A 26886-nucleotide genomic window follows, 5' to 3' on the forward strand; every position below is an offset into this window, starting at 1 on the left:
TTTCAACCATTCTCAAGTATTTTGGACACTCAAAACCTGTGTGGGGGCAGGAACTGAGGGCTTTAGCAAGAAAGGGGAAGGTAGCTTTGTCAAGAGAATTTTATTTTTTATATTGCTAATTGGGACTAAAATGCTCATACTGCCCATATTGAGGGTCCTTGAGATCTGGTACAGTTTTGGAAGGTCCTGGTGTGGCATTTTGGTGAAGGAAGCACCCAGGGGGAGGAATAAACCCACATTCTTGGGCTGGATCATCCTTCCTTTCTGCAGCTGCCCACCTTCTGCTTTGTCTTTTGGCCTCTGTACTTTTTGGAATTTTAGCTTTCATTGCCTCCCTGATTTGTCCTTTTGGAAAGCACAGGTGTTCCAAAATAATACTTTAAGGTTTTTATTACAGAGAAAAGTGACAGGATTGGTGATGTTCTTGTTCCCCTTGTGCAGCTCCCCTTTGGCTTGGCAGGTTTTTTTGCAGTTCTCCAAGTCAGCAGCAGTGATTTGCTCACTCATCTTTTTTTAATCTTCCATGGTGATAAAATCCAGTGGTTCTCTTTTATGGAAGCTTGTTGACATTAACAGGGAGCTCTCCCAGTTTGTTTCACACACCTAAACCTCCACGAGTCAGGGATAAGACACTGTTGGTTTCCCTTGACTCCTGAGAGTCTGGAGATGAGCCGGAACCTCCTCATCCCCTTCAGCCTTGGCTGCTCCTTCCCAAATCCACAGCAGCTCAAAGCAAACCATGAGACGTGATAGTTTCCTCTTAGGGCAATGACATTTTTCCCAATACCCACTCTAAAGCTCCCCATTCCATTGCTGGGAAAACGTTCCTCCCCACAGGAAGGCTGGAAAACATCCTAGACCAAGCTGTGGTCCCTTTGGAGTGCCTCAACCATGGGCAGCTCTTGCAGGCAATGTTCCCAAATGGAATCTGCTGCTTGCCCTGTCCCCATCTCAAGTTCTTGTCACCTGGGTGTGGTACAGAAAGGTTTTCCTGAAGTGGGACTTCAGGCCATGGGACAGGAGTGACCACAGTGTCTTCTCTTGCACCTGGAATGCCAAAGGTTAACCCAATTTCACTCTGAGCCTTTGGTTTTCCTTCCCCTGCCAGTGTGTGAGTGGGAGGCAGCTCCTACCTGTACCAAAATACTGATGATTTTCCATGTGTTCTCATACAGGTACACACAGGGTTTATTCACAGCTGAAATGCAAAGGGATGTGTTAGATAAAGCTGGAGAAAGTTTTCTAATTCCTGGGTAAGAGGTCTTTTTGGGCTGTTGAGGCAAAAGCAATATATTTCATAGAGATAGACTGGAAAACACAAGTTTGTTTTGTGATTGTTTTTAGGTGGGTGCTGGGAAAGCTTGGATGGTTTCTGGAGTCAGTGAGGGTCGCATTTGGAATAGGAAATTGCCTCCAATTTCTTTATTCTCCAGATGAAGAAATCAAATGCTTCAAACCACCTTTTCCTGCTGCTGGTGGGTGCATTGGAGGGGAAGCAGTGGCTGGCAGGACCCTAGGAGGCTTGTTTAAAAACAACATGGTCAGGTGTAACCTTGCTGTTACCTCCTGGGACCTCAGGGACTGATTGGAGCACCAGGAATCCCAGTGCTGCTCCATTTCCGTGGAATTGGAGCATCGTGTGCAGCACAGGCATTCGGCTGGTTTGTGTGGTTCTGCAGGGGTTAAATCAGCATCCACACTGGATTTGTAACAGAAACATTACTGTCTGTTTGCTTACAGCTGACCAGACCTTTATGGAAGGAACAAAATGAGAAATTATTTTAAATACAGAAAAATGGAGCCTTATTTCTGTTCTTTGGTGTGGAATTGTCAGGCAGGAGCCAGGTGCAGCCCAAAGAGCTTAATTTCGGTGATAAACTTGCCTTTCTTCAAGGAATCAACCCCTGCCCCGAGTAGTTTTTAATTAATTTCATAGTAAATGGCTCTGTGGTTTATCCCTGCCTAGATTATGCTACTGAAAAAATGATGTGTTTGAGGAATAAAGAGAGATTTTCCCCTGCGTGCGCAGGGCTGTTCTCACTGACTCTGGCTGCTGCAGTTGCTGACATGAAGTGTGATGTGCAGCAGGAAATCACATGCCTCAGACAGCAAATTTTCTTATTTACCTGGGTGGAGGAGTTACTGCAGGTGGTGGCTGGCAGCTGCAGTGGGTGACATGTAATGTGACAAACCCAGGGCTTTTCCTGTGGGGGAGGAATGTGCTGCTGTGGAAGGGAAATGGCTCAACCAGGTACATGTTGGGAGAGCCTTTGCTCTAACTGGGGTTAGTTTGAGCTCTGTGATGATGTGGGAGCAGATCTGTGCAGAATGGGAATTTTGGGGATTTTTTATACAATTTCCCCAAGCCCCTGGTTTTTTGTCACGTTGGACTGTCAGCCTCCCAAGAATCAGACCTTTGGTCTGGTGTTGTATTTGCAGGGAAGCCCAGATGAAGGCAGGAATGATGAGTCTGATTCCGTGTTCTCAGAAGGCTAATTTATTAGTTCATGATACTATATTATATTAAAGAATACTAAACTAAACTATACTAAAGAATACAGAAAGGATACTTACAGAAGGCTAAAAGATAATAATGACAACTTGTGACTCTTTCTAGAGTTGTGACACAGCTTGGCACTGATTGGCCATGGAGTCAAACAACTCACAGCAGAATCCAATGGAACAATCTCCAAACATTCCACATGAGCACAGCACAGGAGAAGCAAATGAGAGAAGAATTGTTTTCCTTTTCTCAGAGGCTTCTCAGCTTCCCAGGAGAAAAATCCTGGGTGAAGGGATTTTTCAGAGAACGTGGATGGCACAGTCTCGCGTTCCCGAAGCCGTGGCATGAAATTGTGTGCAGCAGAGCATGAAATGTCATTATGCTGATGTTGGGAATGTTCTCCTCTTCCACAGATGCCTTTGTAAACAGCCAGGAATGGACACTGAGCCGATCTGTACCCGAGCTGAAAGTGGTGAGTTCGTGTTTGCTCCTGTCTTGGGATGTCCTGGAGGTGTCACACACGAGTGGGGATCTCCCCTGCTTCACTCCAGCTGCTGTTGGGGGAAAAATGTGGAAAGCAGTTTTAATGAGTAAAGAATTTTTCCTCTTCATATCTATTATAGACTCACAGAAGGGTTTGGATTGGGAGGAACCTCAAAGCTCATCTCATCCCACCCCCTGCCATGGGCAGGGACACCTTCCACTATCCCGGGCTGCTCCAAGCCCCCTCCAACCTGACCCTGAACACTTCCAGGCCTGGGGTTACCTTTATGAAGATGATGTATATTCAATATTCATTTTACCTATACTTCAAAGGTCTCTCAGTATTTTATTGCTGTTTGAATTGTTCTGCTCCATGAACCAGCTTCCAAGGGGGATCTTCTCAGCAGGGAAGTCTTATGAGGGCAGTGGAAGTTAGCAGCTGACATGTAAAGCTCATTTTATCTCCCCATAATAAGTTTCCATTATTTCAAGGACCAAATGTCTATTCTCCATCTCTTTGAAGAATTTAAACCTTTTCCAAAATCTGAGTTGACAATAGTGTTTTGTGGAGGTGAGAGAATCTGCAAGGCCACGCTTAACAGGATAAATGCACTTAGAGAGGCATTTTAATGGGAGTAGCATCCTCTCAACTACAGTTCTGTGGCTGCTTTGATTTTAGCAGTGCTCAAGGTGAGTGCAAGAAAAATCTTGCAGTCAGTGGATGTAATTCCCTGGTGCAGGAAGGGTCACCAGGTTTTGTTAAACAGATGGTGTCTTTTGGAAGACCCCAAATACCTCACACAATGAAAAACGAGCAATTCAGGACTGGAAGGTGTTGTTTGGATAGGAGTCCAGCACTGTTAGCTGGCTTATCCTGGGTTTCCTTGCACATCCCTTCCCCTTTTCTGAGCCCTCCTGATTCACAGCACCCACTGAGAAAATTGGGAATTGCAGGTGGGAGCAGAGCTGCAGGCACTCCGTGTTGTGAAACAGAGCACAAACCATCGCTGAGCACCAGCTGATGGTCTCAGGGTGCATTTTTCTCTTGTGCCAGCCTGGCTGCATCATGTGAGTGCCTACCTTGGGTGTCTTGCCCCTGAGCTGTCTGAAGCAGGGCTGGGAAAACAAATTTCAGCTGCGTGGCTGCTGCAGAGAATTGATTTGCAGTGGTCAGCGTGCCACGAGAGCTGTCCAAGGGGAAAAGCACAACTACTGCTGTTACAAAAATAATAATTTGATTATAGCACTGCAAATGATGGAAGCCAGCAGCACCAGCTGTGCCTGTGAACTTGTGTTCCAAGAGGAAGGGTAAATTAGGAAGGCCAGCTGAAATCTGCTCTGCCTTTCCTGCACATCTGCCCTTGGGGAGGGCTCGGGGCCGTGAGTCACCTCTGTCATTCCCTAACTTCAGCCTCATCCTGGGTGCTCCTGGGGCTCAGGAACATAAGGGCCATGTTAAAGGGAGAGGTTGTCCTCCTGTACAGACTGGGAGGTCCTTAAATGGATTGTTGCTGTTGTTGTTATTTATTTTTGATTTATTTCTAGAGCGGCTGTTGTTGTACCCTTTGGGCTCTGCAGAATTTTAAAGGGAACAGAAACCGGCTCTGGGAGAGCAGAGAAAGCCCCCAGGGCTGCAATAAAGGAAGGAGGTATTTCTCAGTGTGCCTTTGAGGAAAGAACACCAGTTTTTGCCTCCTTTCTTTAGCAGCTCGAGGCTCGGTTTCTTTCCAGTGCTCAGAAGGACATTCAAGGCCACCTTGGAGGGGTTTGGAGCAACCTGGGGTAGTGGGAGGTGTCCCTGCCCATGGCAGGGGGAGGAATGGGATGAGCTTTGAGGTCCCTTCCAGCCCAAACCAGTCTGGGATTCTATAACTGGTTCCTGCTGATCCAGTACTTGGGTTTTACTTATGGATTTTGATGCTGTTATTGTGGTCAGGAGCATGGTGAGACCACTGCCTTTGGTGTTCCTGGCTCCTGTTTGTTCAAATATTAGATGAGGATGTGTTAGGCAGAATAAACATGAGAGATTTCTGGATAAAATCACCAAATTTCTTGCAAAAATGTGCAAAGTGCAGTCAGGCTCCTCTCCTGGACAGCTTTAAAATGCCAAGTGCCATCAATACAGTTTATGATTTTTCCCAACAGGCTTTAGGAGGCGTGGGCAAAGTGGCTTGGGTTTGTTTTACAGCATGTCTGGCACATGGAAATAAATGATTCAGTGTTGCACAAGTCAGAACTGAAAAGAGCAGTGCGTTGTAGCTGAATTTTCTCCTCCCTGAACTGGGTTAGGGTGGTATTTTTGTTCCCTAACATGCTTGTCATAACTTGGTGCATTTCAGACATATCCATAAATAAATGGGGATGACTGGGATTGTTTGTGTATAAAGCAGGGGAGAGAGGAATATGACTGCTGTGAAAATAGGCTGGCATTTTTGTCATGCTGTGGGGGATCAGCCTTAAAGCAAATATTAATGCTGACAAAGAGAGAAACTGTATCAGAAGTCAGATTTCCCCCCCCCCGCCCCGTGTAGAATTTATTGCTCCTACTTTGTAGGAATGTGTCAGAGAACCTGAAGTGCTGTCAAATGGTGTAACCTGGTGTGACCTTTGGGATATTTAAAAAAATATATATATATAAAATTGAGTTCTTGAATTTTTCGATGTGTTTCAAATATTGGGGTCTCTGGATAGAGTAAGACATCCCAGCCATGGGATGTTGCCTCTGACTGAACCCCCAGGTTGATGCTTTTCTGTTCTCCCTGGCAGTTACAGTTTTGGTTTGAGTGTAAAAGAAAATAAAATTAATTTCCATCCACACAAGGCTAATCACTTTAAGTGAAGGTTTCACTGGAAAATTGTTGTCCTGGCCAAATGTGTAGGCCATCAAAAATACAGTTCAGCGTTCACACACTAAAATAACTATTTTTCAGTGGTGAATCCTGAATGGGGGGGACTTTGTACATTGTTGTAGGCAAAAAGAAGTGGGAAGGAATTTCTCCTTGGGAATCTTTGTGTGGAAGGGGAGATGGTGTCACTTTGGTGACGAGAAGAGGTGCCAAGGCCAGGCTGTTTGCTCCCAGGGCTCCCTCGGCTCTCAGTGGGTTTGTGGTGTGAGTGGGAGCAGACAAATGTCCTGCAGCTCCTGGGCATGTAATGGAGGGAAAAGTCATTAGTTGGAGAGGTTGCTTCATGTTCTGGGGGTGAGGGAAAAGACATTAATTGGAGAGGTTGCTTCATGTTCTGGGGTGAGGGAAAAGTCATTAATTGGAGACGTTGCTTCATGTTGTGCGGGTGAGGGACACGTGTTGGAGATGTCGTTTTCTTCCCATGACTCATCCCAGAATCCCTCCCCTGCTGCCCACGCTGTGGGATCAGCCCAAGGCAGGGGGGAATTTGGGGTGCCAGCACACGTGGCTGGGTCCCATCGAGCCATTTTTGATAAGGAGGGTGCTGTCCTGCCAGCTGGGGTTAAGGAGATGGGGCAGAGCACGTGCAGCTCCTTGCTGCTGCCTCGGCTCCTTTGGCAATCCCGGGCGGATCAGCAGAGTTCATCTTCTCTCCAGGGACCTTCTGTTCTGAACCTCTGGTGAGGGTCAAGTAAACAGGAGAGAGCAGAGCAGGCTGGGCTTGTTTCAGAAGGGGAAAGAAGTTTCCATCACCTCCCTCCTGCCAGAAGGGAGCACGGTGTCCTCAGCTCTGTGTGCCCCTTTAAAGCCACCAACCCCAAATCTCCTCGAGTCCTTTGGCATCTGAGCACCTCCAGGAAGAAAACTCGGTGGGGCTGGCCTGAAATCTTTCCCTGGGAGGGCAGGGAGGCTCTGGCACAGGTTGCCCCATCCCTGGCAGTGTCCAAGGCCAGGTTGGGCAGGGCTTGGAGCAGCCTGGGGCAGTGGCGGGTGGTGGAACAAGATGATCCCTCAGGTCCTTCCCACCCCAAAGCACTCTGCCCTTTATTTGATCTCGTGGCCTGTTTTGCTCGGGGTGTTACTCTGTGTGGAGATTTTGCTTGAAGACGCTGCTTTTTACAGAGGTGGATTGCAGTTGAGTTTTTTTGTTGCTTCTGTTCGTTTTCCATGCCAGGGGATCGTGGGTAACCTGGCGAGCGGGAAGTCGGCGCTGGTGCACCGCTACCTGACCGGCACCTATGTCCAGGAGGAGTCCCCTGAAGGTAGGTGCATCCACAGCTCCCACTCTTCTTTCCCCCCCCCACAAACTACATCCCTGCTCATTTTTGATCACGCAGAAATGAATTGGCAAAAAAAAAAATCCCACGTGCTACTTCAAAATGCATGGGGATTTTTGCTGTAATGTTCTCCAGGCCAGGCTAAGTATGTACAATATAATTGTGGATTTTCCATGCCTGCTTAGCATCCTTTAAATACTTGGGCCCCCAGTGTGTGTCCATATGGGAGTTAGTCCTGATGGAGAGGAGTTCACTGCTCTCAGTGGTGCTGCTGCTTTCACTTGGGCTGTTGAAAGCCACAATTACTGTCTGTAGTGGTGGGTTTCTTGTTAGGAGAATAAAAATCTTCACCTAAAAAGGTGTAACTTGCTTTTATTGTTTAATATGTTAAATATTTGGTCTTTTTAAAAAATGTTCTTATGGCATAGAAAATTAATTTGTACGCTGTAGTGTTTAACATTAATCCAAGTTTATAGCTTGAAATCAAAAATTATCATAGTACCTTATCAAGGTTTATCTTACAATAAATACTTTTTTGATTATTTTTCTTTATCTGTTCTCCTTATGAACTTTTAAATCCAACTCTGAGACACTGAATTTCTGGTTCCTTCTTTTCCTTACTGGCTGTTCCCTTCTTTGCAGATATGGATGCAGGTAACTATACATTGTCTTCATGGCAGCTCTGGTTTTGAAGGGCCAGATGGTGGTTTCTGTACTAGAGCGTTTTCCCCCTTGTTTTGTGTATCATTTTGAGTTGTTCCCTTTTGATTTCAAGTCTTTAGTGCATCTCACTGTTGTTGTCTCTTGCTGTAGTTGTCTCTTCAGCAGTAGTTTGTAGTTTCATGCATCTCTGATAACATTTGTTTCTAATTAACTCTTACCACAGGAAGCTGGTTTAGCTTGGTAGTTGACATCTTAACAGCCTGGAATTGCAGTTAAAATGGGAGGAGAGGGGAAGGGAGGGATGGACAAGGCTTTTCCTGTGGAATTGCATTAACACTGAGGTCCTGCAGTTTGTAAGTTTGCCCTGAATGCTTTTGCTCGTTTGAGGAGCTGACAATAATAACTGATGGTGGCAATTGAGCCTGTGCACAGAAGTGTGCGTGGATCATGCTTCTGGATGCTGATAGTGAGAGATGCTGACAGAGGGTGCAGTGGCACTGAGTGCAGCAAATCTTCACCAAAAATCCCTGTCTTGACAGAGCTCTTCCCTCACTTCATGAACAGAGCATATTTGGTTTTGTTTTTGGGTTTTTTTTTTCCCTTGGAAGATTCAAATCTCCTGACTGTTGACAAGGCTAGCCCTCCTCTCCTCCTAAAGGATGAATATTTTAGGTGATATTCCTTGGGAATGTTGCCATCTATCCTCTTTGTCTTGAAGGATTTTTATTTACAGTGCTGGAGTGACGTTGTGACTGTTTTTCCTGCAAGGATTAGATGACAAAAGCAATGTCAAATCATTTCTCTGCACATAAGTGTGGCTGACAAGCCTCACTAATGACACTGTTGCATTTCATTAACAGGAGGAGAACCGGAATAATTAAGAGCTCTGATTCGCCTTGTGAGGGATCAGGTCAAGGTTTCCAATCAAGTCAGCATTAAAGGAAATTCAACCCATATAAATTACCCTCAGTAAACATCTGCAGTGGGGATTTGGCAGTGTTTTACTTCTCTGTCAGAGAATCACAGGAGCACAGAGTGGTTTGGGTTAGAAGGGCCTTGAAAGCTCCCCCAGTTCCACACCTTCCACTGTCCCAGGGTTCTCCAAGTCCCCTCCAACCTGGTCCTGAGCACTTCTAGGTCCTTCAAAGAAGCCCCTAGAAAAGAGTAATCCTTCCTGTTGGAGAGCCTTGTGGATCCTCCCCTCTCTCCTTTTCTGAGGGACTATAAATGTGTCAGATTGTTAAATTGGATAAAGAAGAGGATGCGTATCGGATGTGAAGGTGTCAGCTGCTTGATCAGCTAAGGAAAACCTGAGTTTACTGGCTTGGAATGGCTTCCTAACAGCTAAATTTAACAGGCATCATAAAATCAGTGCCTAATGGGTGAGGTGATGGATATTTGCTTCCCGTGAAAGTGGTGATTAGGGCCCGGGACTGCAATTTCTGCTCGCCTCTGCCTTCTAAATGGCTGCAATTACCAGGAAACCTGCCCTGCATCAGCCCAGAGCCACATCTCCTGCAGGCCTCGAGGGCTCCAGCATCCCAGGAAATGAATTTTAGCTGTGCAAAGATGGTGGCAGGTTTCCTTCATCTCTCCAAGTGAGAGGTTTCTCTTGCTGCCCATCACCACCTGCCCATCAGGAGGAGGAACCCTGCGCTTCACCGGGAGTTCTCTCTCACTGCCTGCCCCAGTTTTTGTTTCTGCTCAGAACTATTCAGTCCCTCATGTGTTTGCAACTTGCAAACCTTTGTCTTCTCAAAGAGTAAGTTTTTATCAGGAAGAAAAACGGCCTTGAGAGTCTTCTTTTGCATATTTAGCATACACTCAGCTGTGCTGCTGAGTGACACATTTGTAATCAGATGTGAGAAAAGCAGCAATGTCTTACCCTGTTGTAAGGGAGGAATTTCAGTACTCTGGGACTTTTCAATATTTTTCTGTGATGATACAAGAAGGAATTTGTTATAGGTGTGTTTTAATATTGGCTTTTCATAAATATTAAAATGGATTTTATATGTAAGATGTTAAAGCAACTTTGTTATGAAGATATAGTTTTTATTTCTGTTGTTAATTAAGCTTAGCCATAGTAGTGAAATAGCTGCTATAAGTGTGCTTGTGTTAAAATACCCACTTAGAGAAGATAACATCTAATAAACATATGAAGAAGACACCTACTACAGATCTGCCAATTATCAGCACTCAATGTCTGAAGACAGTGTAGACCAAAGCCCAAAAACTGGAGGTGATAAGAACAGACTAAAACCATAACCAAAGAATACACATACTCTAAAAAGACAGACCCAAAAAGATTTACTAAACAGTTCTTAGGACATGTAAACTGATTTAAAGAAAACTTTACTATGCATAAGAGTCTGTGAATATACAACAAGCTGATATAAAAGAAAAAGTATTTAAAGAGTATCCCCAAAGATAACAGTGTGCTTTTAGCTGTAATAACCTTTACTCTATAATCCTTATCTCCTATTATGCTTTATTAGACTTTTTAAATTTTCACAAGAGACTGAATGTGTTTTTCACAGAAATGGTGGGAGATAAGGAATCCTAGGGATTTGTGATCTTCTAAGGACCTTCTCTGCAATTGGAATAAAAACTGCTACTGGTGGTTGCTTTACCTGCTGAAACAACAAGTGAGGTGTGGGAAATGTTATGGCTTCATTTCCCCCCACCTCAGAGTTAATTCTGCCTGTAGGGGCCAAGTGAGGTGTGTGGTGTACATGGAATTTGGGACTGAATTCTTTGCAGACCGAGGTGAAGTGAAGTTTACAGGAGTAGCAGCAGGATTCTGTTCCTTGTTTGGGTTTTGTTTCCAAAAAGCCACAGGGGTGTGAAACATGACTTAAGGGCTTTTCCACATCTCTGGCATGTCTGTGAATATTTTAAGTTATGCCATGATTATTTCAGTACGTCGTTTTCCAGTGAGTCTAATAAAACAAAAAAGACAAACTGTGGTCCAGGGTGGGATGACAAAAAAGGAGGTTTTTTTCTCTATGTACTCTGGGATATATTTAAGAGTTATTTATTCATTTCATGTGGAGTAATTATTTTTAATGTTTTAAAAAGCATAAAAGCCACCCACCATCCTGACTTGAGGCAGCAAGTGGTTGTTGCAGTCAGTGGAGGTTTCATCTCTCTTTGTAAAGGAGCTTACTGCAGGAAAATTTCATTTTTAGTGTAAAAGATAAAGAATAAAGCCTTTAATGTGTTTTTCAGAAAGCTGTGATCTTTTACTCGCTTTCCAAATTTGACCTAAAAATATTTTTATACTGTAGCAGCCTTCACCACATAACTTTTCTCAGTACCACAGTGAGCAGTGTGTCACTTGAGTGGCAGGAATGGTCGTGTTTAATATTAAAACATTAAATGAAGTGTCACCCTCAGCCTTCCCTTTGAAGCATGTCATGAAAATAAGTCGCCAGGCTGTAACAAAGGCATGCATTGATGATCTTCAGGCCTTTTCCAACCTAAAGGATACTGGTTCTGTGTAGAAATTGCATCTTGAGGGATGGGTGTCCATGTTTTTCACTTTATCTCGAGTGACTATTCCTGTCTGATGCTTCCTCAGCAAAGGGTAATTATGCAAGGAGGATTGAGGAAGAGTGCTTTAAAATTTCAGCTGCTTTTGTTCACATCCTCTTAAGAGATTTTCTCCTGGTCACAGGCCCTTACACAATATGCATGCAGAAAGTTCAGGCATAATCTGTGAACTGGGATGACCTGCCAGGTGTCTTCATTCAGGTCTGATCCTGGCCTGGATCCAGGAGTTTGGACCTTCTTCACCTGGGATAAAAAAGCAAAGGGATAAAAACACTGCCCCATGCCTGGATGTGTCCAAGGCCAGCTTGGAGCAGCCTGGGATGGTGGAAGGTGTCCCAGCCCATGGCAGGAGTGGGATGGGATGGGCTTTAAAGGCCCTTCCACCCCAAACCACTCTGGGACCTTTCTTTGCTTGCTGGGAGACTGAACCTTGGGCTGGGGCCGCAGTTTGTGTTTGGGTTGAGCAGAAGATGGGGGCTGCAGCAGAACTGCACAGTTTGTCCCTCGGCAGCACTGGGATTCTTGTCCCCTTCCCCAGGTGACTCATGCAGCTCTGCCTGCTGTGAACAATCGGGTTCCTGAGGCTGCCACTCTCTGTACAGAAGGCGCTTGCTATTTTTATCTGGTTAATATTTTTCAGATACGTAGGAAGGCCATATTTACTAACCACCCAAATTTGATCTTTGATGAATAAAGGGAGGATGTGTCCCAGACTAATCTGTGAGCTGTGTTCTCAGTGAGCAGCTGGCTGAAATGTAAATGAAGAGCAGAGCAGTGTGTCCTGTGAGGATGCGCTTGGTGCTCTCCTTGCAGTCATTCATGCCTTTTCCTTCAGGATTTTTTGGAATGCCAGAAAATCACCATCATACATGTAAGAATTTACACAGGGAGGCTTTGCAGGAATCCCAACATGAGTTCAAAAAAGCCACATTAACCTGAAACCATTTTGTGGTTCTTGGACTGGAAACTAGAGGAAGCTGAAATCTTCTGTGTTGGTTTCAAATCCTTGGTGCAGATTCCACGAGCCCCCTCAGCACTTGGGGGCAGATTAAGGTTTTTTTTTTGGCCTGTAAACCCACAGGCAGGCTCTTTCTTGTGTTCAGAAGACAGTGATGACTTGGGACATGTGTTTCAAAATTACCTCTTTCCAGTTCTTTGTCTTTTTGCTGTAATAGCACCGAGTGATTATTTTTATTTGGCATTTCACGCTGACACCCAGATATAAACCAACACTTGTCTCTTTTTTGATCCCTTTAAAGCACTGCTGCAGAGGGTTCTCTTGGGCTTTTGGAGCCTTTCAGGCTCAGCATAAAAGAGGGTGTTTATGCATTCTGCCCTCTCCCCTCTGGAGCCCTTCCCTCTCCTCGCCCTCCTGGGACTGCCTGTGTGGGTTAGAGAAAAAAAAACCTCCTTTTGAAAAACTCTCTGTTCCAGCTGTCGGCTTGGGGACTGCTTAAAGTGTCACACAAACGCAGAGCTCTGTTAATTAAAGGAAAAACTCAAGTATCTGCTCTTTAGGAGGTGCTGAGGAAGCAGATTGCCAGAACAGCTTCCCTTTTAGGCTGTGTTCCCTGAGTGTCTTTAAGGTGTTCTCTTTAACACCTTGCACCTTGAATGCCCAGGGATTTTTGGGAAATAATGTTTGTAGCATTTGTGTCCTTCTCATAACGGGCTCCTCTGAAGGTTGTGTCTCAGGGAAAAACTGTAAAGCAGATGTATCACTTCTGTTACAAACTTCAGGCTCTTCTCAGGAGTAAAAGTGACTTCTCCCAATAGTGAGTGATGCTGCAAGAGGAAATGGCCTCGACTTGTGCCCAGGGGAGGTTTAGGTTGGATATTAAGGAAAAGTTTTTCACCAAAAGGGTTGTCAAGCAGTGGTGGAATCACTGGAAGTGTTCAGAAACCCTGTGTGGATGTGGCACTGGGGACAGGGGTTAGTGGTGGCCCTGGCAGTGCTGGGTGGGGTCAGACCAGCTGATGTAAGAGGGCTTTTCCAGCCCAAACTCTTCTGGCATTCCATGGCTTTGAGTCTCCAGTGCTCCCTGCTGCTGTTGCTTTTGAAGCCAGTTTGGATTGGCTCCTGCTGGACCTGCCTTTTGCTTTATTTCTCAAAAATTTCTCAAATACTCCTTCTGGATGGATTTCTGAATCACTGTTTCACTCTTGATCTCAAAGCCAGGTTTTAATATTTTTCTTTGAGCATATTCCTTGTTCAGATTCTATTTGATTTCCTACTGTGAGCTTTTTTTATTCCCCCCCTTCGCTGAACGTGTTGTTGTTATGGGAAACAAGTCAAAAAGAAGTATTCACAGTATTTTGAATTCTCAACAGACCCCTCGATTTGCTGTCACCAGGGGTTTGTACCCATTTTAGGGAGGGCAGATCATGCTGTAGTCACTGCTCAGTCCAGTTTTAACTTCAGTTGCTATTTGTGATGTAAAACTGCAATGAAAGCACAGGTATTAGAGAAGCTGGCTAGGTGTAAAAAGCAGAGGGGTGTTTGAAAAGGCAAGAGGGGTAAGAAGAGGCCTGAGATCTGTGCATCAGTGCTGATATTTTGGGCTGTCTTTGTGAGCTGTTTAGGGTTTGTTAGTGCACATTAGGACTTTGCAATTATGTTGGAAGCTTGTGAGGTCAAGCAGAAATTTTGAGCAGTAGAATTTTGTGCTAGATTGAAAGCTGGGATGGGTTTGTCTGGAAGATGAAATGCCTGAGAAGACAACTTAGAAGGAGCTGCAGCAGAAAAAAAAAGGATGATATTTTAAATCATTGGGCTGACTTCATAAGGAACTCTGTTTGGAAAGTGGTGTTTTGGGCTGTAAATGTTTAAAACTGGAAAAGACTGGTGGTGGAAAAGGTAGGAGTGTGCTAAAATGGTATCACATCCTGCCTGAAGGAGCTGACTCGCTGTTTTTTTTTTGTCTCTGACTGCTTTGATAAAAATAAGTTTTTAAAATTAGACTTGTGTATATACAATTAGTGGGTGTGAGGTGTAAGCAACTCTCTGCACCTGCTGTCAGTAAAATAAACCAAGAGAAGGAAATTGAAAAAAAAAAAGATGAAAAAAGGAGCTGTTGGTAGAAATGGGAGCAGTGATTGAAATGTAGGTCCTTGTCAGCTTGTGGCTGCAGGAGGCTCCTGATAATTGGGGAGGTTGGGTGGGTGTGAGGGCTCTGGGTGGGTTTCAGAGGAGGGGGGCTCCCCACAAGTTCCTGGGGGCTGTTTTTCCTCCCCTTTAATCTGTCAGAAATGCTTCTGAACTAGGAGAACATACAACATTGCTCAGTTTTGGGCTGTAAATGTTTAAAACTGGAAAAGAGTGGTGTTGGAAAAAGGTAGGAGTGTGCTAAAGTGGTGTCACATCCTGCCTGAAGGAGCTGACTCGCTGGATTTTTGTGTGTTGATGTGCAGTGGGTGTCTGATAAAGATGGATCCTGCTTCATGTTGGTCTGAGGGGTGTCTGAACCCCAGGTTTATCCCTGGAGTTGGGGTGCAGTGCTTTGTATATCTGCTCCCACATGATAGTCTTGCCTGTTTACCTGGGACCATAATAATTAATAACTGGAAAGATGGGAAAAGTATTTCCCTTGCCCTAAAATGGGATCAGCAGTTTATTTCTTAGTAAGATCTCACACCTCTTCTCCTTTCCTAGTCCGTTCTCCTGAATAACCAGGGTTCCCATGTTTATTTTTCTGACTGGGTGTTTTGTAGGCAGATTTTGGTCCTTATCTGCCGTGGGATGCCCTCTCCAGATCAGCACAGACTGAGGCTAGGACAAGCTGTCCCCTTCTCTGCATTCTGCAGGAATTCCCAGCTGCTTTTTTCCCTTGTGCCACAGGTTCTTGCCATCCTGCCCCATCTTTCCACAGCTGGTTTGTCCCCACTTTTGTCCCTGTGATGCTGCTTTTATTTTCTCCTCTATTTCTCGAACTCGTTACGGTCATGTTGAAGTACAATCCAATTTTCTACCATAATTGCAGTCCCTCCTGCTTCATTATCTAGAAACTAAATAGCCTGTTACTTCCATCTTCTAGGTTATTAATAAAGTGGGTGCAGGAGGGTTGAAACTGCTGCAGAAACTTGGATTACTATCGTGCTGCTTCATTCAGATGAGTCATTTGATGGGGACAGAGTGTGCTTTACCTCTCCGTCTGCACTCACATTACAGTGATTTTTTTAAGGCTGGCCCTCTCTAATTGGCTTAGCTCAGTCTGCTCTGGCCGTCAGGAGCTTTGCAGTGAAAGTAGAACATGCACTGCTCTGCTCCCGAGTCCTGTCTCTGGGTAATGAGGGAAACTTAATTGCTCGGAGGCCGCCTCTGGTTTGTTCCCATTTATCTTGGTGGTTAATCAATCACCTTCCTCTCCTTCTGCTTGAGATAAAACATTGGATCTAGCTCAGCCTGTTTATCATGGAATCCCGGCATGGTTTGGCTTGGGAGGGACCTCTAAGCTCATCCCATTCCACCCCTGCCATGGGCAGGGACACCTTCTACTACCTCAGGGTGCTCCAAGTCCCATCCAGCCTGGCCTTGGACACTTCCAGGGATCCAGGGGCACCCACAGCTGCTCTGGGCACCCTGTGCCAGGGCCTGCCCACCCTCACAGTTTCTTCCCACTGTCCCATCCAACCCTGGAGATTCTATGCAGCTTGAGGTAATTTTTGTATATTTTTGAAGTGTAAGCTTTTTTTCCCTAAACACTTAAAAACCTAAAATTCCATTGATCTCCCTGCAAATCGCTGCCAGGTTTTGGGAATCCGTTACATCTGTCCTTCTGGAGAGGCTCTGCAAATACATCAGTGGGTGCATCTCGGAATTCAGTTGTTAAATGTCATTGCAGCTGCTGCTAAAATTCCAGCAGTGAACCCTCTTTCCATGGAGTTGTAAGGTCATGTATTAGTGCTTCCTTGCCAGTTTTTAGGTAAAGATCAGATTATAAGATACAATATTGCACTTATATATGGTGCCTGTGGGGGTACCTTGCTGTAATTGGGTGTGGCTTGATACTTCCAGGAGACCTCTCCATGTATTTCCTGGACTATAGCCTAAACCTGTTGAGAGAAGCAGATGGTGGGGGTTGAAAAGCTCAGTCTAGGCTGCTTTTCTTGTCTTTTGGGGTTTGTTTTACTCAGGTAGTCTGTTGGGAAGGGGGCCCAGGGCTCCTTTTGCAGCTTCAGCCTCGTGTACCAGCGATGGTTCCTTGGTCTTTGACCCTCGACCCAACTCAGCTGCTCACGGTTTTTAAATTGTTGTTTAGCACAGTGGTTATATTCAGGAAATGCCCAAAATCACAGAATAATGGAATATCTTGAGCTGGAAGGATCATTGATCCAACACAGACACCCCAACAATCCCACCCTGTGCATCCCTGAGAGCTTTGTCCAAACACTCCTGGAGCATTGGCACGATTGAGCCTGTGACCATTCCCTGGGGAGCCTGGGCAGTGCCCAGCACTCTCAGGAGGAAGCCCTTTTCCTTTTTTTATCAATTTCTTCTATGGAAATGCTGTGAAAAACATTTTAAAATTAGTTTATTTAAATAAAAAATGTGAGGAGCAAACCAGAAGACCAGTATCTGGCCATCTGTTCGAACAGAGAATTTTTGAACATGTTTCCCTGAAGAGGAGCCAGGTTCTTGGCACTGAGGGGGAAAAAAAAAGGAGAGAACGAGCATGTGTGAGACAACTGACTGCTGTTGTCAAAATGCACATGTCACTGGGAATATAAAATAAAGGCTTTTAGAGCTGCCTCAGTCCTCCCTTCTGTCTTGCTCTGCCACAGTAGACATTCAGCTGCTGCCTGCGCTTGTCGTGCGGCCAGCCCCCCGAATTTATCCTTCTCATGTGGCTAAATAACTTCATCCCCGTGGCAATTTGCTAGAATAAAGAGCCTGGTGAGCGCAGCGCAGCCTGGGGATGCAGCAGCAAAATCAGCGGCTGCTCCAGTGAGCAATTACGCGCTGGAACGGCTCTCGGCGAGAGGAGGGGGTGGCCAGGCTGTCAGAGCCTGGATTAAAGCCTTCATCCCCGGAATTCCCCATGTAATACCCTGCTTTTGTAACAGAGAGCACCTCTGACTACAAATGTGTGCAGTGTTTAAATTTATTACTAATTTTTGCTGTTTAATTTCTGCGCCGCCGCCGATTCCGCGCACTCGCCTGCCGAGGGTCGTGCGTGGCAATGAGTCAGGAAGCTGTGGCTGATCCCCCCTCTTCCCATTTGTGCTGGGTCTTCAGCCAGGGCTGTAAATTGCTGATGCACAGAATTTATTTAGCTTTGTGTTGATCAAAGCTGCGTGTTTATGTGGGGCATTTTACAGCAGGAGTGTGGCCAGGTGCACCTGGGAGAGCCGGGGTGGTTGGTGGGCTGCTTACGAGTTTGGACACAGGGAGCAGTATTTGTCACCTGTAAAAATTCTGTGCTTATCTGACAGTGAGCCTGTGTGAATGGGTACTGTTCTAGCCCTGGAAAACTGGGAATAGCTGCCTTGAAGTGCCTGCGGTGCCCCATCCTTTGGCCACTAGCTGTCCCCTCCCCGTGGCCTCTCCTGGCAGGTACATCTGGGAGCTGAGGAGCTCCCTCATTAAAAAGCTGCGTGTGTCATAATCCTGATGGGAGCAGAGCAAAGGCAGCCACCTCCCCTGGGAGTGGTGCTGTGGGTTTTGAGCTCGTTCTTTATATTATGAAGGTCATTTCTTTGTTCTCAGTGCCGTTGGTTTAGACCACAATTCCTGGCTCTGTCATATACGCAGATATTTAGGAAAATAGGGGATATTTTGTAGCCCTGGGAGTGTTTGGCTTCTTCATGGGTTGCTGTAGTCCAATATTTGCACTGGCTGATCTCTGTAATTCCTCTTTGTCGTGGTGTTTTACAAACTCCTAGATGTATTTTTTAAAAAATAATGAATGTGGTGCTGTCCAAGCTGAACCACCCCAAAATCACTGCTCTTGCCTAAACTGCTCATGGGTCTCATCAAGGCTCATCAAATCAGAGGCAGAAGCAGTTTATTGTTTGCCTTCATCCTACAACCACAGATACCTGCAGGGTACAGCCTTTCTCTTTACATTTTTCACTGTTTATGCTTTTGTTTGTGTAAATTCTTGATTTTGAGGTAGGTCTTCTTAATCTCTGCCCTGTGCAGCGCCTAATTTTTTGCTGATCTCACGATAAGGGCTCCTTAATGATGTACAAGCACAAGTTATTAGGGATGAGTCCTGCTGTGAGCTGAGATTTGCATGAAATAATTCTTACTCGAGGGATGAGCGTGAGTTTGCTGTTCCGTTTCTGAGCCTTCAGATTTGTTTTGAAATATTTAGTACAGCTTGGAAATGCAGGGCATTCTTTGAAACAGTTTGTTTGGAGGGGTGTTAAATTCAAACTGTCATGAAATACTTAAATCCAAACAAAAATCAAGGATTGTGAGGATGTGCCTATTCCAGCTAACGAGCACATCCTGCTTTTGAGGGTGAAGAAGGCACTTGAGCAGATTTGAGCTGACTGTGGCTGTTGGCTGCGGCAGGGTGACAGCCCTGGGTGAAGTGGGACAGCGTGTCAGGATCTGAGTTTAATACTGGAAATACCAATAATTGCACTGAGCTCCACGCCCAGTGTTTTAGGGGAAGGCAAGGAGCAGGTCCCCAAGGTGATCGTTTAGTGTGGATTCACGTAGGAGAGCTGCTGGCTAACTTGCACTGTATTTATTAAATTCAATACCCTTTTCCAAGCTGCTCTCAAATCATGAAGAGTAAATCTTGTAGGGCTCACGTTTGTGAGCTGGGTATGTACACACAAATATTTTTTTTTAATTTTTCAATTCTCTACTTCAGTTTTTTAATCCACCCTGTCTGTCCCTTCTTTGTGCTTCTATGTTTGAAGGTACAGTGAGACTGGCAAGGCATCCTGTTGACCATGGGAATAATGAGTTGGCTCCTGAACTCACTTGGTGTGTGGTATTTTGTAATTAGCTGGGGGGACTTGCAGTGTTTTAAAAAGAAAAAGGAAATAGGAAATGGCAATTAGGCAGAACTTTCCCTCTCTGATCAGGCATATTCTACTGTATTTCCATTGTTACTTACAGCTTTAAAACCCCTCTCTGGAGGGCTCTGTATTAAGTAATTTACCTTAGTTAACACTTCATTGGGAAGCGCGTGCAATTAATCGACAGCGTATAGAAATAATGGTCTGATTAATAGAAATCCAGTTCCTGAGAGCTGAGACTGTTTCCTTTACAAGTTCTACACTTGTTTGGGATTGTTCTTTCCAGGTTCAGTAATGATATGTATCTATCTGCCACTTCATCTGCGAGGGCAGGATTGAAATCCACTTTGTGAGCGAGATAATGAAAATCCATACGTGCCTCTTCTGCTCCTTCTGTGCCATTAAACAACCAGAAATGTGATAGTCTTCATTGTTGCATGTTTAGTACTGCTAATAGGATAAGTTTATAAAGAAAAGATTTAAAAAAACCCAAACAAAAAACCCCAGCACAAACCCACAAAACCTCCCGTTCTTACATCTTTTATTAAACACAAAATGTGTTCAAACACGCTTAAATGCTGCACAGAGCTGAGCTGTGGAGTAATCTTGGTTTGAAGGCTGCTGTTGTGGTTGGGCTGGAGGGGAATGGTGGGTCTAAGGCAGTGTGGGGTTCCCCTAAGGCAGCAATTTTTGTGCAGATTTTTGTGTTTTGAGGATCAGCATTAGCCTGGGAGTGCTGACATACTTCCTTGGGGAGCTTGTTTGGAGAGCAAGGCAGAGCTGTTGGCTCTCTACCATTGGTTTTCGTGGAGTGACACATTTTGAAGCTGGGAAATAGGGTTCAAATCAGAACTAATTCCAGTTTTTAAAAACAGGACAGAGAGAGGAGTTTGGGGTGTGTTACTGGATGTGTTTTATCTCAGCATGGTAAGCCCAGCTGTGGGGGTGGGTGATGCTAAGCTGGCGGCCTTGGGGGCTTAGGTGGGGAGATAAGAGTGGGTTTGCTCCAGGAGAGGAGCCTCAATGCCTCTCCAGTGCTTAGGCCAAGCTTGTTAATCCTGGCTCAGGCTCCGTCACACCAGAAGCCCTAAATGGGAGTTGTCATTCCTGAGAGAAGCAGCAGAGTGCCCAAAATATGCTTTTAGCCCCAAAAGAAGCAATCCCAACCCTGCCCTGGGGTGGTGGCTGCGTCCCTGTGAGCCAGGGGACAGGAGGTGACAGAGCAGCTGCTGGGCTTGGAGCCTCCTTGGTGGTCCCAGGCACTCCTTGCTCTGCATTCCCTGGAAATCCAGGATCAGGAGTAGGATGTGGTTGGAGGTTATGGCTGCACTCTCTTTATCCAGGTGTCCAGAGCAGGTGTGGGATTCATCCCAAGCCAGCAGCACAGGCTTCTCTGCTAGTTTAGCACGTCTCCAGAGGTAGCACCATTGTAGCTTTTTTGTCTAACGTGTGTGGTACCTTCCCCTAACTGTGGTGTGTGAGTGCAGAGCTCTCATTCCCATAACATCCCACTCTTGTGTGCTCTGAGAACTGGGCTTCCCTTGAGGAAATGCTGGATGCCACAAGAAACTGGTTCTGCTGACGAGACACGGCGTTGTTTGTGCACAACTTTGCCTTTCTTAGAGACTCTTCTCTGGCAATTATTTAAAACAAAGGTGACACATACAGGGTTTTAACTGTATGTATCAACCTAGGGACACCTAATGTGGGTTGTAATGAAATTCCTGGCTTTTTCCCACTATATATATTATATATATATATATATATATATAAATAAGGCAAGTACATGCCTTAACTTTAAGTAATTCCCATGTAAGTGCATATAAACTTCAGTAACATTCCAGTTGTTGGTTGATTTGAGAACACCTTTTTTTTCCACAAGCGAAGCCTTTTTCTGGTGTGTGTTTTGTACCTTTGCTGTCTGTAACGAGCTGCTTTGTGTGGCAGGTGGGAGATTCAAGAAGGAGATAGTGGTTGATGGACAGAGCTACCTGCTCCTGATCAGAGATGAAGGAGGCCCTCCAGAGGCACAGGTGAGCCCAAAGCCTCGCTTTCCCTGTTTTTCAAAACTTCCTTTCAAACAACTGGCTCTGCTTTGTTCTGCCTTGGCTTCTTCTCATCTTCCTGCCAGGAGAATTCCAGCATCACCCTCAGGTGAAAAAGATCATGTCCAGCAAATGGTTGGGATTTCAGTTATGATGGATGGATGAGTGTGTGTAGCAAATATTTGGGATTCTGACTGAGACTCTGCAAGTCAGGATATACAGCTCATCTCTACTGAATTCCCAAGCACTGCGCTGCCCCTGGTGACACATCAGGATTTCATAGAAGCACAGAATGGTTTTGGTGGGTGGGGACCTTAAAGCTCATCTCACTCCCACCCCCTGCCATGGGCAGAGACACCTTCCACTATGCCAGGTTGCTCCAAGCCCCCATGTCCAACCTGGCTGTGGACACTTCCAGGGATCTGGGCACCCTGTGACAGGGCCTCCCCACCCTCACAGGGAGGAATTCTTTCCTACCATCCCATTCAACCATGCCCTGTGGCGGTGGGAAGCCATTCCCTGTGTCCTGCCCTGCTCCAGGCCCTTGTTCCAAGTCCCTCTGGAAAGGGCTCTGAGGTCTCTCTGGAGCCTTCTCTTCTCCAGGTTGAACACCCCTGGCTCTCCCAGCCTGTCCAAGCCACTGACTGTGCAGAAGACATTTGAAGGTTTGTGTGCTTGACCCTTACTCTGTTTTGAGCAAGAGTTTGCTCATGTGCTGCTTAAAACACCTCAGACCCAGCCGTGCTTCCTCCTCCTCCTCCTCTACCTCTCCTCACCTGGGCACTGGCAGGATTTCCTCTGTTGGCTGCTGCTGGCCTTGCTTTGCCCGGCTCTTCCGGGAGGGATCAGCTTCCAAACAAGCAATAATTTAGCATCAGGAGCTGCCAAACAGCTGAGGGGGAGCAGTGCCAGCAGCAGCAGCTTGGCTTTCAATGCAGCACCACAGCTCCAGGAGGGTGAGAGCGTGGGGGAAGGTGCCAGGACAAAGGGGAAGAGAAAGGACGTGGAGGAAATGGAGGCTGAGAGAGACATCCTGGAAGGAAGTCACGGGACAGAATAAAGCTCTGGCACATCTGCAGCCCTGTCAGCAGGAGCAACAAGGAAAGCTCTGTCTGGGGCTGGGAGGGATTTGGCTGAAGCACCCCCTGGTTTCCAGCCTCTGATGCTTGGAGAACGTTCACTCATCTAAGAATGTAAATAGTGGAGGTGTAAAGGTACATGCAGCAATCTGAGGTGGTTTTGTGCCGGGGTTTGCAGAGCTCACAGGAGCTGGCTGCAGACTAATGAACAGCATGGGGTGTGCTCCTGGGATGTGCCAGGTAAATTTGGGGCTTGGACTGCTGTCCAGTGGAAGGTGTCCCTGCCCATGGCAGGGGGTTGGTATGAGGTGAGCTTTAAGGTCCCTTCCAACCCAAACCATTCTGGGATTCTGTGGTGGCTGAGATTTGTTCTCCATCCTCATGATTTGCTGAAGAGGTCTGAGGTGTCAGTGCTGTCTCACCTTTCAGCACGAGGCTTTCCTGTAAATTCCCTTTGGAGTTTTTGGATGTAATTTCAAGTTACATGTCTATTAAAAATCTTTGATCTGTTCATTAATTCCTGCAATGAAAAGTTTGCTTGTGTGTTCGTGAATAATTGGGATTGAATTCCAGCTGCAGTAAGTAAGGAGCTGACATGTGGAGTTCCTGGCACTGGGTCATGGGTATTCCCCAGGTTACTGTCCCCTTCTTTTTGGCAGGAAGGGAGAAAGAACAAACTTCCCTGAAGACTCTATGATCTGTCCTTTCTTTACCTAAGATAAAACGGTCCAAAGATGAAAATAATTCAATTTCCTATTGTAAAACCAAATTAACCTGGTGACTGACCTACAATGGGCTGCTGCATGTAACTTTCTAATTTTAAAAATTTTTTTGCAATTTGGTTTTGGGTTTGCCTTGAACTAACAGCTCTGCTCACTCACAGTAATAAGTCTGAGAATGGATTTCTATACCAGCAGCTGATTTGTCCTTGTTTCAAGCCATTTCCTGCACAGTACTCTGGATGAGACATCCAGGGTTTCCAGACCTTGTGTTTCCCAAAATTCCTTTGGTTTTCTGTACCACAGGTCTGATAATATTAAGCTGCATTTCAATACCAAAAGAGAAGCAAGGAATTGCTGGAAATGTTTTGTGTCTGCAGGAACTGCACTGTGTAAATCTGTGGAGTGTTTGAAAATAATCTTTATTAGAAGGTTGCTGTACACACTGCTCAAACATTCAGAGGGTTTAGAGAGACTGTTGGCTTCCAAAGGATGCCTTAAGGACATTGCAGTTGTTGGGAAGAGTCCTTGGCATGATGCTGCTGAGTCCAGTCAACAAAAACCATTTTATAATGAGACCCAAGCCCACATCTCCCAAATAATGGTGCTGTCTCCAGTTCCTGTGGTTGCATCTTCTGGTTTGAACAGTTTAACAGTGTGGTGGTTGACCTTATTCTGGCAGCAACTCTGCTGTGTGTTAACCAGTCCTGTCCTTCCCCTCTGGAAGATTGTCCTCCTGACTGTCTTGAAAACCTCAAAGCAATTTTTCGTCTATTTTTACACCATAATAGCCCAGGCAGTGTTTGTTTTCAATACAATCATCATGAATATGCAGAGCCTTTCCCCAGTGAACCTCTGTGTTCAGTGTGTCCCCTGGCACGTTGTAGTAATAATGCAACAAAGCATGAAAATCCCCTTGGCTGAAGCTTGTTTCCATTGCTCTAAATTTGGGTAGGAATGGAGTCACTTAGGGAAAAATAAAGGCAGCGAGGTAAGCTGGAGCTTTTTCTTGATGTCCTGTTCACGTTCACTGTTAAGTTAAATGTCTTAATTCACTTGTGAGCTAAAAGCTTCTCACTTGCATGGTCACTGAGGAGCACCTTGGCTTGGCCTGTGCACCTGCATGTCTCTCAGCAGGTTCCTGATGCCAAGAGAGAGCAGTTTGCTCTTCCACTGAAAGCAGAACGAGGCACTTGGTGCTGCTCAACTCGGAGTGTCTGTATGGTGAAGAATTGGAAGTCTCAAATTAATGGGATTAAGATGTGAGAATTCCTAGCAATGCCTGTCCTGGCATTATCAGCAGCATCAGCATGCATGCATGCAAATGGCAGCATTGCAGATGAGTGCTGCTCATTTCAAATGTGCAGAGCCAGCAGCCTCATCCTGCTGTGTTTTCTGGGAATCAAACCCAGTGTGCACTGACAGTAGTTGGTTACACACCCCAGTGAAGAAGGAGTGCTTGTGTGGGGAAATCCCTTGTGTATCCCAGATCCCCATGGCTTGTAGGGTGATGAGATTCATCATTTTAGCAGATTATCCTAACCTTGCTTAGGCCTTGGTTGTGTGTGAGTTTTTCTGGTGTGTATTTCCCTCGCAGGAAGGTAAGAGCGTTTCTCTCTTGGTTTTCCTTCCTTCCCCCTCCTCGCTGCTCTTCTCACAGTTGGCCTTTTCCATTTTTATCCTGCAGTTTGCCATGTGGGTGGATGCTGTTATCTTTGTGTTCAGCTTGGAGGATGAAGTCAGCTTCCAGACTGTTTACCACTACTACAGCCGCATGGCCAACTATCGCAACACTAGTGAAATCCCCATGGTCCTGGTGGGCACCCAGGGTAAGTGCAGCCCTCATTCCCAGCTGGAATGGTCTCAGCTGGGCCATATTGACTCCTCCAGGCTGGCAAAGCCATGTCCTGTCCTTTCCCTTTTGCTACAGGGCTGTGGCATTGCAAGGACAGTATTTGAGGTGAGAGAAAAATGTCCTGGCAGCTCGCTTGGAGAGGGAGTGTAGCACTTCAGCAGTGAAGAAAGAGGGGATGTTTAGGTTAGATATGCACAAGAAATTCTTCCCTGTGAGGACGGGGAGACCCTGCAGAGGTTGCCCAGAGCAGCTGTGGCTGCCCCTGGATCCCTGGAAGTGTCCAAGGCCAGGTTGGACAGGGCTTGGAGCAACCTGGGACAGTGGAAGGTGTCCTTGTGCATGGCAGGGGGTGGGAGTGAGATGAGCTTTAATGTCCCTTCCAACTCAGACCATTCCAGGATTCTATGACTTGAAAGGAAATTTAAAATCATACTTCCAGTGCATGCTGGTTGTGGTGGTTTTCTTGCCCAGCAGGGAGATGCCCTTGCTGAATTTGGGCAGGTAAATCAGTTGTGTGGGGAAGTTCTGCAGCTAGATCAGTTTACATGTGCTTGGCAGTCTGGAAGGGCTCAACATCCTGGCATTGCAGAGAGGCAAAAGGATGAGAGGTGGGAAACCTCCAGCAGCATGGTAGGAAGCAGAGGTGAACCCTGGCCTCAGGCTGTGCCTCTGGGAGACCTCTGTAAATCAAGTAAAAATGCAGCTTTTTGACACCTGAGCCAACCTCTCCCCCCAGTTTTTCCTTCTGAAAAAGCAGCTGTCCTGAAGGGAAATATGTCAAGGGAAAGGTACCCAAAATATTTCTGTTTCTTTGGCATTTGAGTGGTTTTTTGAATATTCTCTGCCTTGTTGTGCCAGCATATCCCCGTAATATTTCACCAGCTTCCCATACTGTGGTTGGTTTGCTGCATTGGTGGAGCTGAGGCTGTTCTGTTCCTGACCATGGAATCATTAAGGTTGGGAAAAAACGTTTTAAATAATGAAATCCAGCTGTTCCCTCAGCACTTCCGACACCAGCACAACCATGTCCCCACGTGCCACATCCACACAACTTTTACGTCCTTCCAGGGATGGGGACTCCAGCACTGCCCTGGGCTGCTGTGCCAGGGCTGCACAACCCTTTGGGCACAATTTGAAGCCATTTCTCCTCTGTTCCCTGGGTACAGAGCCCACCTGGCTGTACCCTCCTGGCAGGAGCTGTGCAGAGCCAGGAGACCCCCCCGAGCCTCCTTTTCTCCAGGCTGAGCCCCACCAGGTTGCTGTTGTGTGTTAGAGGCAGAGCACAGGTGTTGTGAATTGTTCCTGGTTCAATTTTGGGCATCCTCCTTGTTAGGGTGTCCCAGTGGTTTTGGTGATGTTGGAGCTTTTGGGGGTTTTTTCAGCCACATGGTCAGGGAGCAGTTGGCCTTCCCCTGCCTTCTGCCCAGGGCTGACAGCACAGAGGGGATGTGTGGGCAGCAGGGAAGGAGTCACAGCCCAGCTGGAGGGAGGAAACAGATGATAAGAAGGAAAAGGGGAAGGAGGAACAGAAAAAGTCTTAGGACAGCACAAACTCCACCAAAAAACAGAAAGGAGCTGCTTTGAAGGGCCACATTTTGGGCTTGAAGCTGGAGTTGAAAAAGTGAAGGGGAAGCATTTCTCCAACTTTTTTTTTTCTTTGTGCCCTTCCGACCCCCTTCTGGGGTTTGGTTTTCCATCTCCTTCCTGTTACTTCCAGAAAAAGAAAAGTTCATTTTCTGTTGCAGCATTGATACAAAGGGGATTTTTTTAAAAGATGGAAATAATGCTAATTCTAGGAATAAGCATCAGGAAAAACCACAGCTTTTG

General features: G+C 45.9%; 1 protein-coding gene across 9 annotated transcripts in view; it reads left to right on the forward strand.

The window, feature by feature from the left end:
• Positions 1-26886, forward strand: part of AGAP1 (ArfGAP with GTPase domain, ankyrin repeat and PH domain 1) — a 309204-nt gene that overhangs the window by 90454 nt on the left and 191864 nt on the right. For 5 of the 9 annotated variants that reach the window (XM_041464143.1, XM_041464146.1, XM_041464150.1 and 2 more), the window contains exons 2-5: positions 2917-2975; positions 7067-7154; positions 21309-21394; positions 24892-25033. In XM_041464143.1, the coding sequence (XP_041320077.1) occupies positions 2917-2975; positions 7067-7154; positions 21309-21394; positions 24892-25033 (375 nt within the window). Of the gene's footprint in view, positions 1-2916; positions 2976-7066; positions 7155-7811; positions 7824-21308; positions 21395-24891; positions 25034-26886 lie in introns of all 9 variants that reach the window. The other 4 variants (XM_041464142.1, XM_041464145.1, XM_041464148.1 and 1 more) reach the window with 1 other exon arrangement.

Source organism: Pyrgilauda ruficollis, unplaced genomic scaffold (assembly GCF_017590135.1).
Source record: "Pyrgilauda ruficollis isolate IOZ18807 unplaced genomic scaffold, ASM1759013v1 scaffold172, whole genome shotgun sequence".
NCBI lineage: Eukaryota > Metazoa > Chordata > Aves > Passeriformes > Passeridae > Pyrgilauda > Pyrgilauda ruficollis.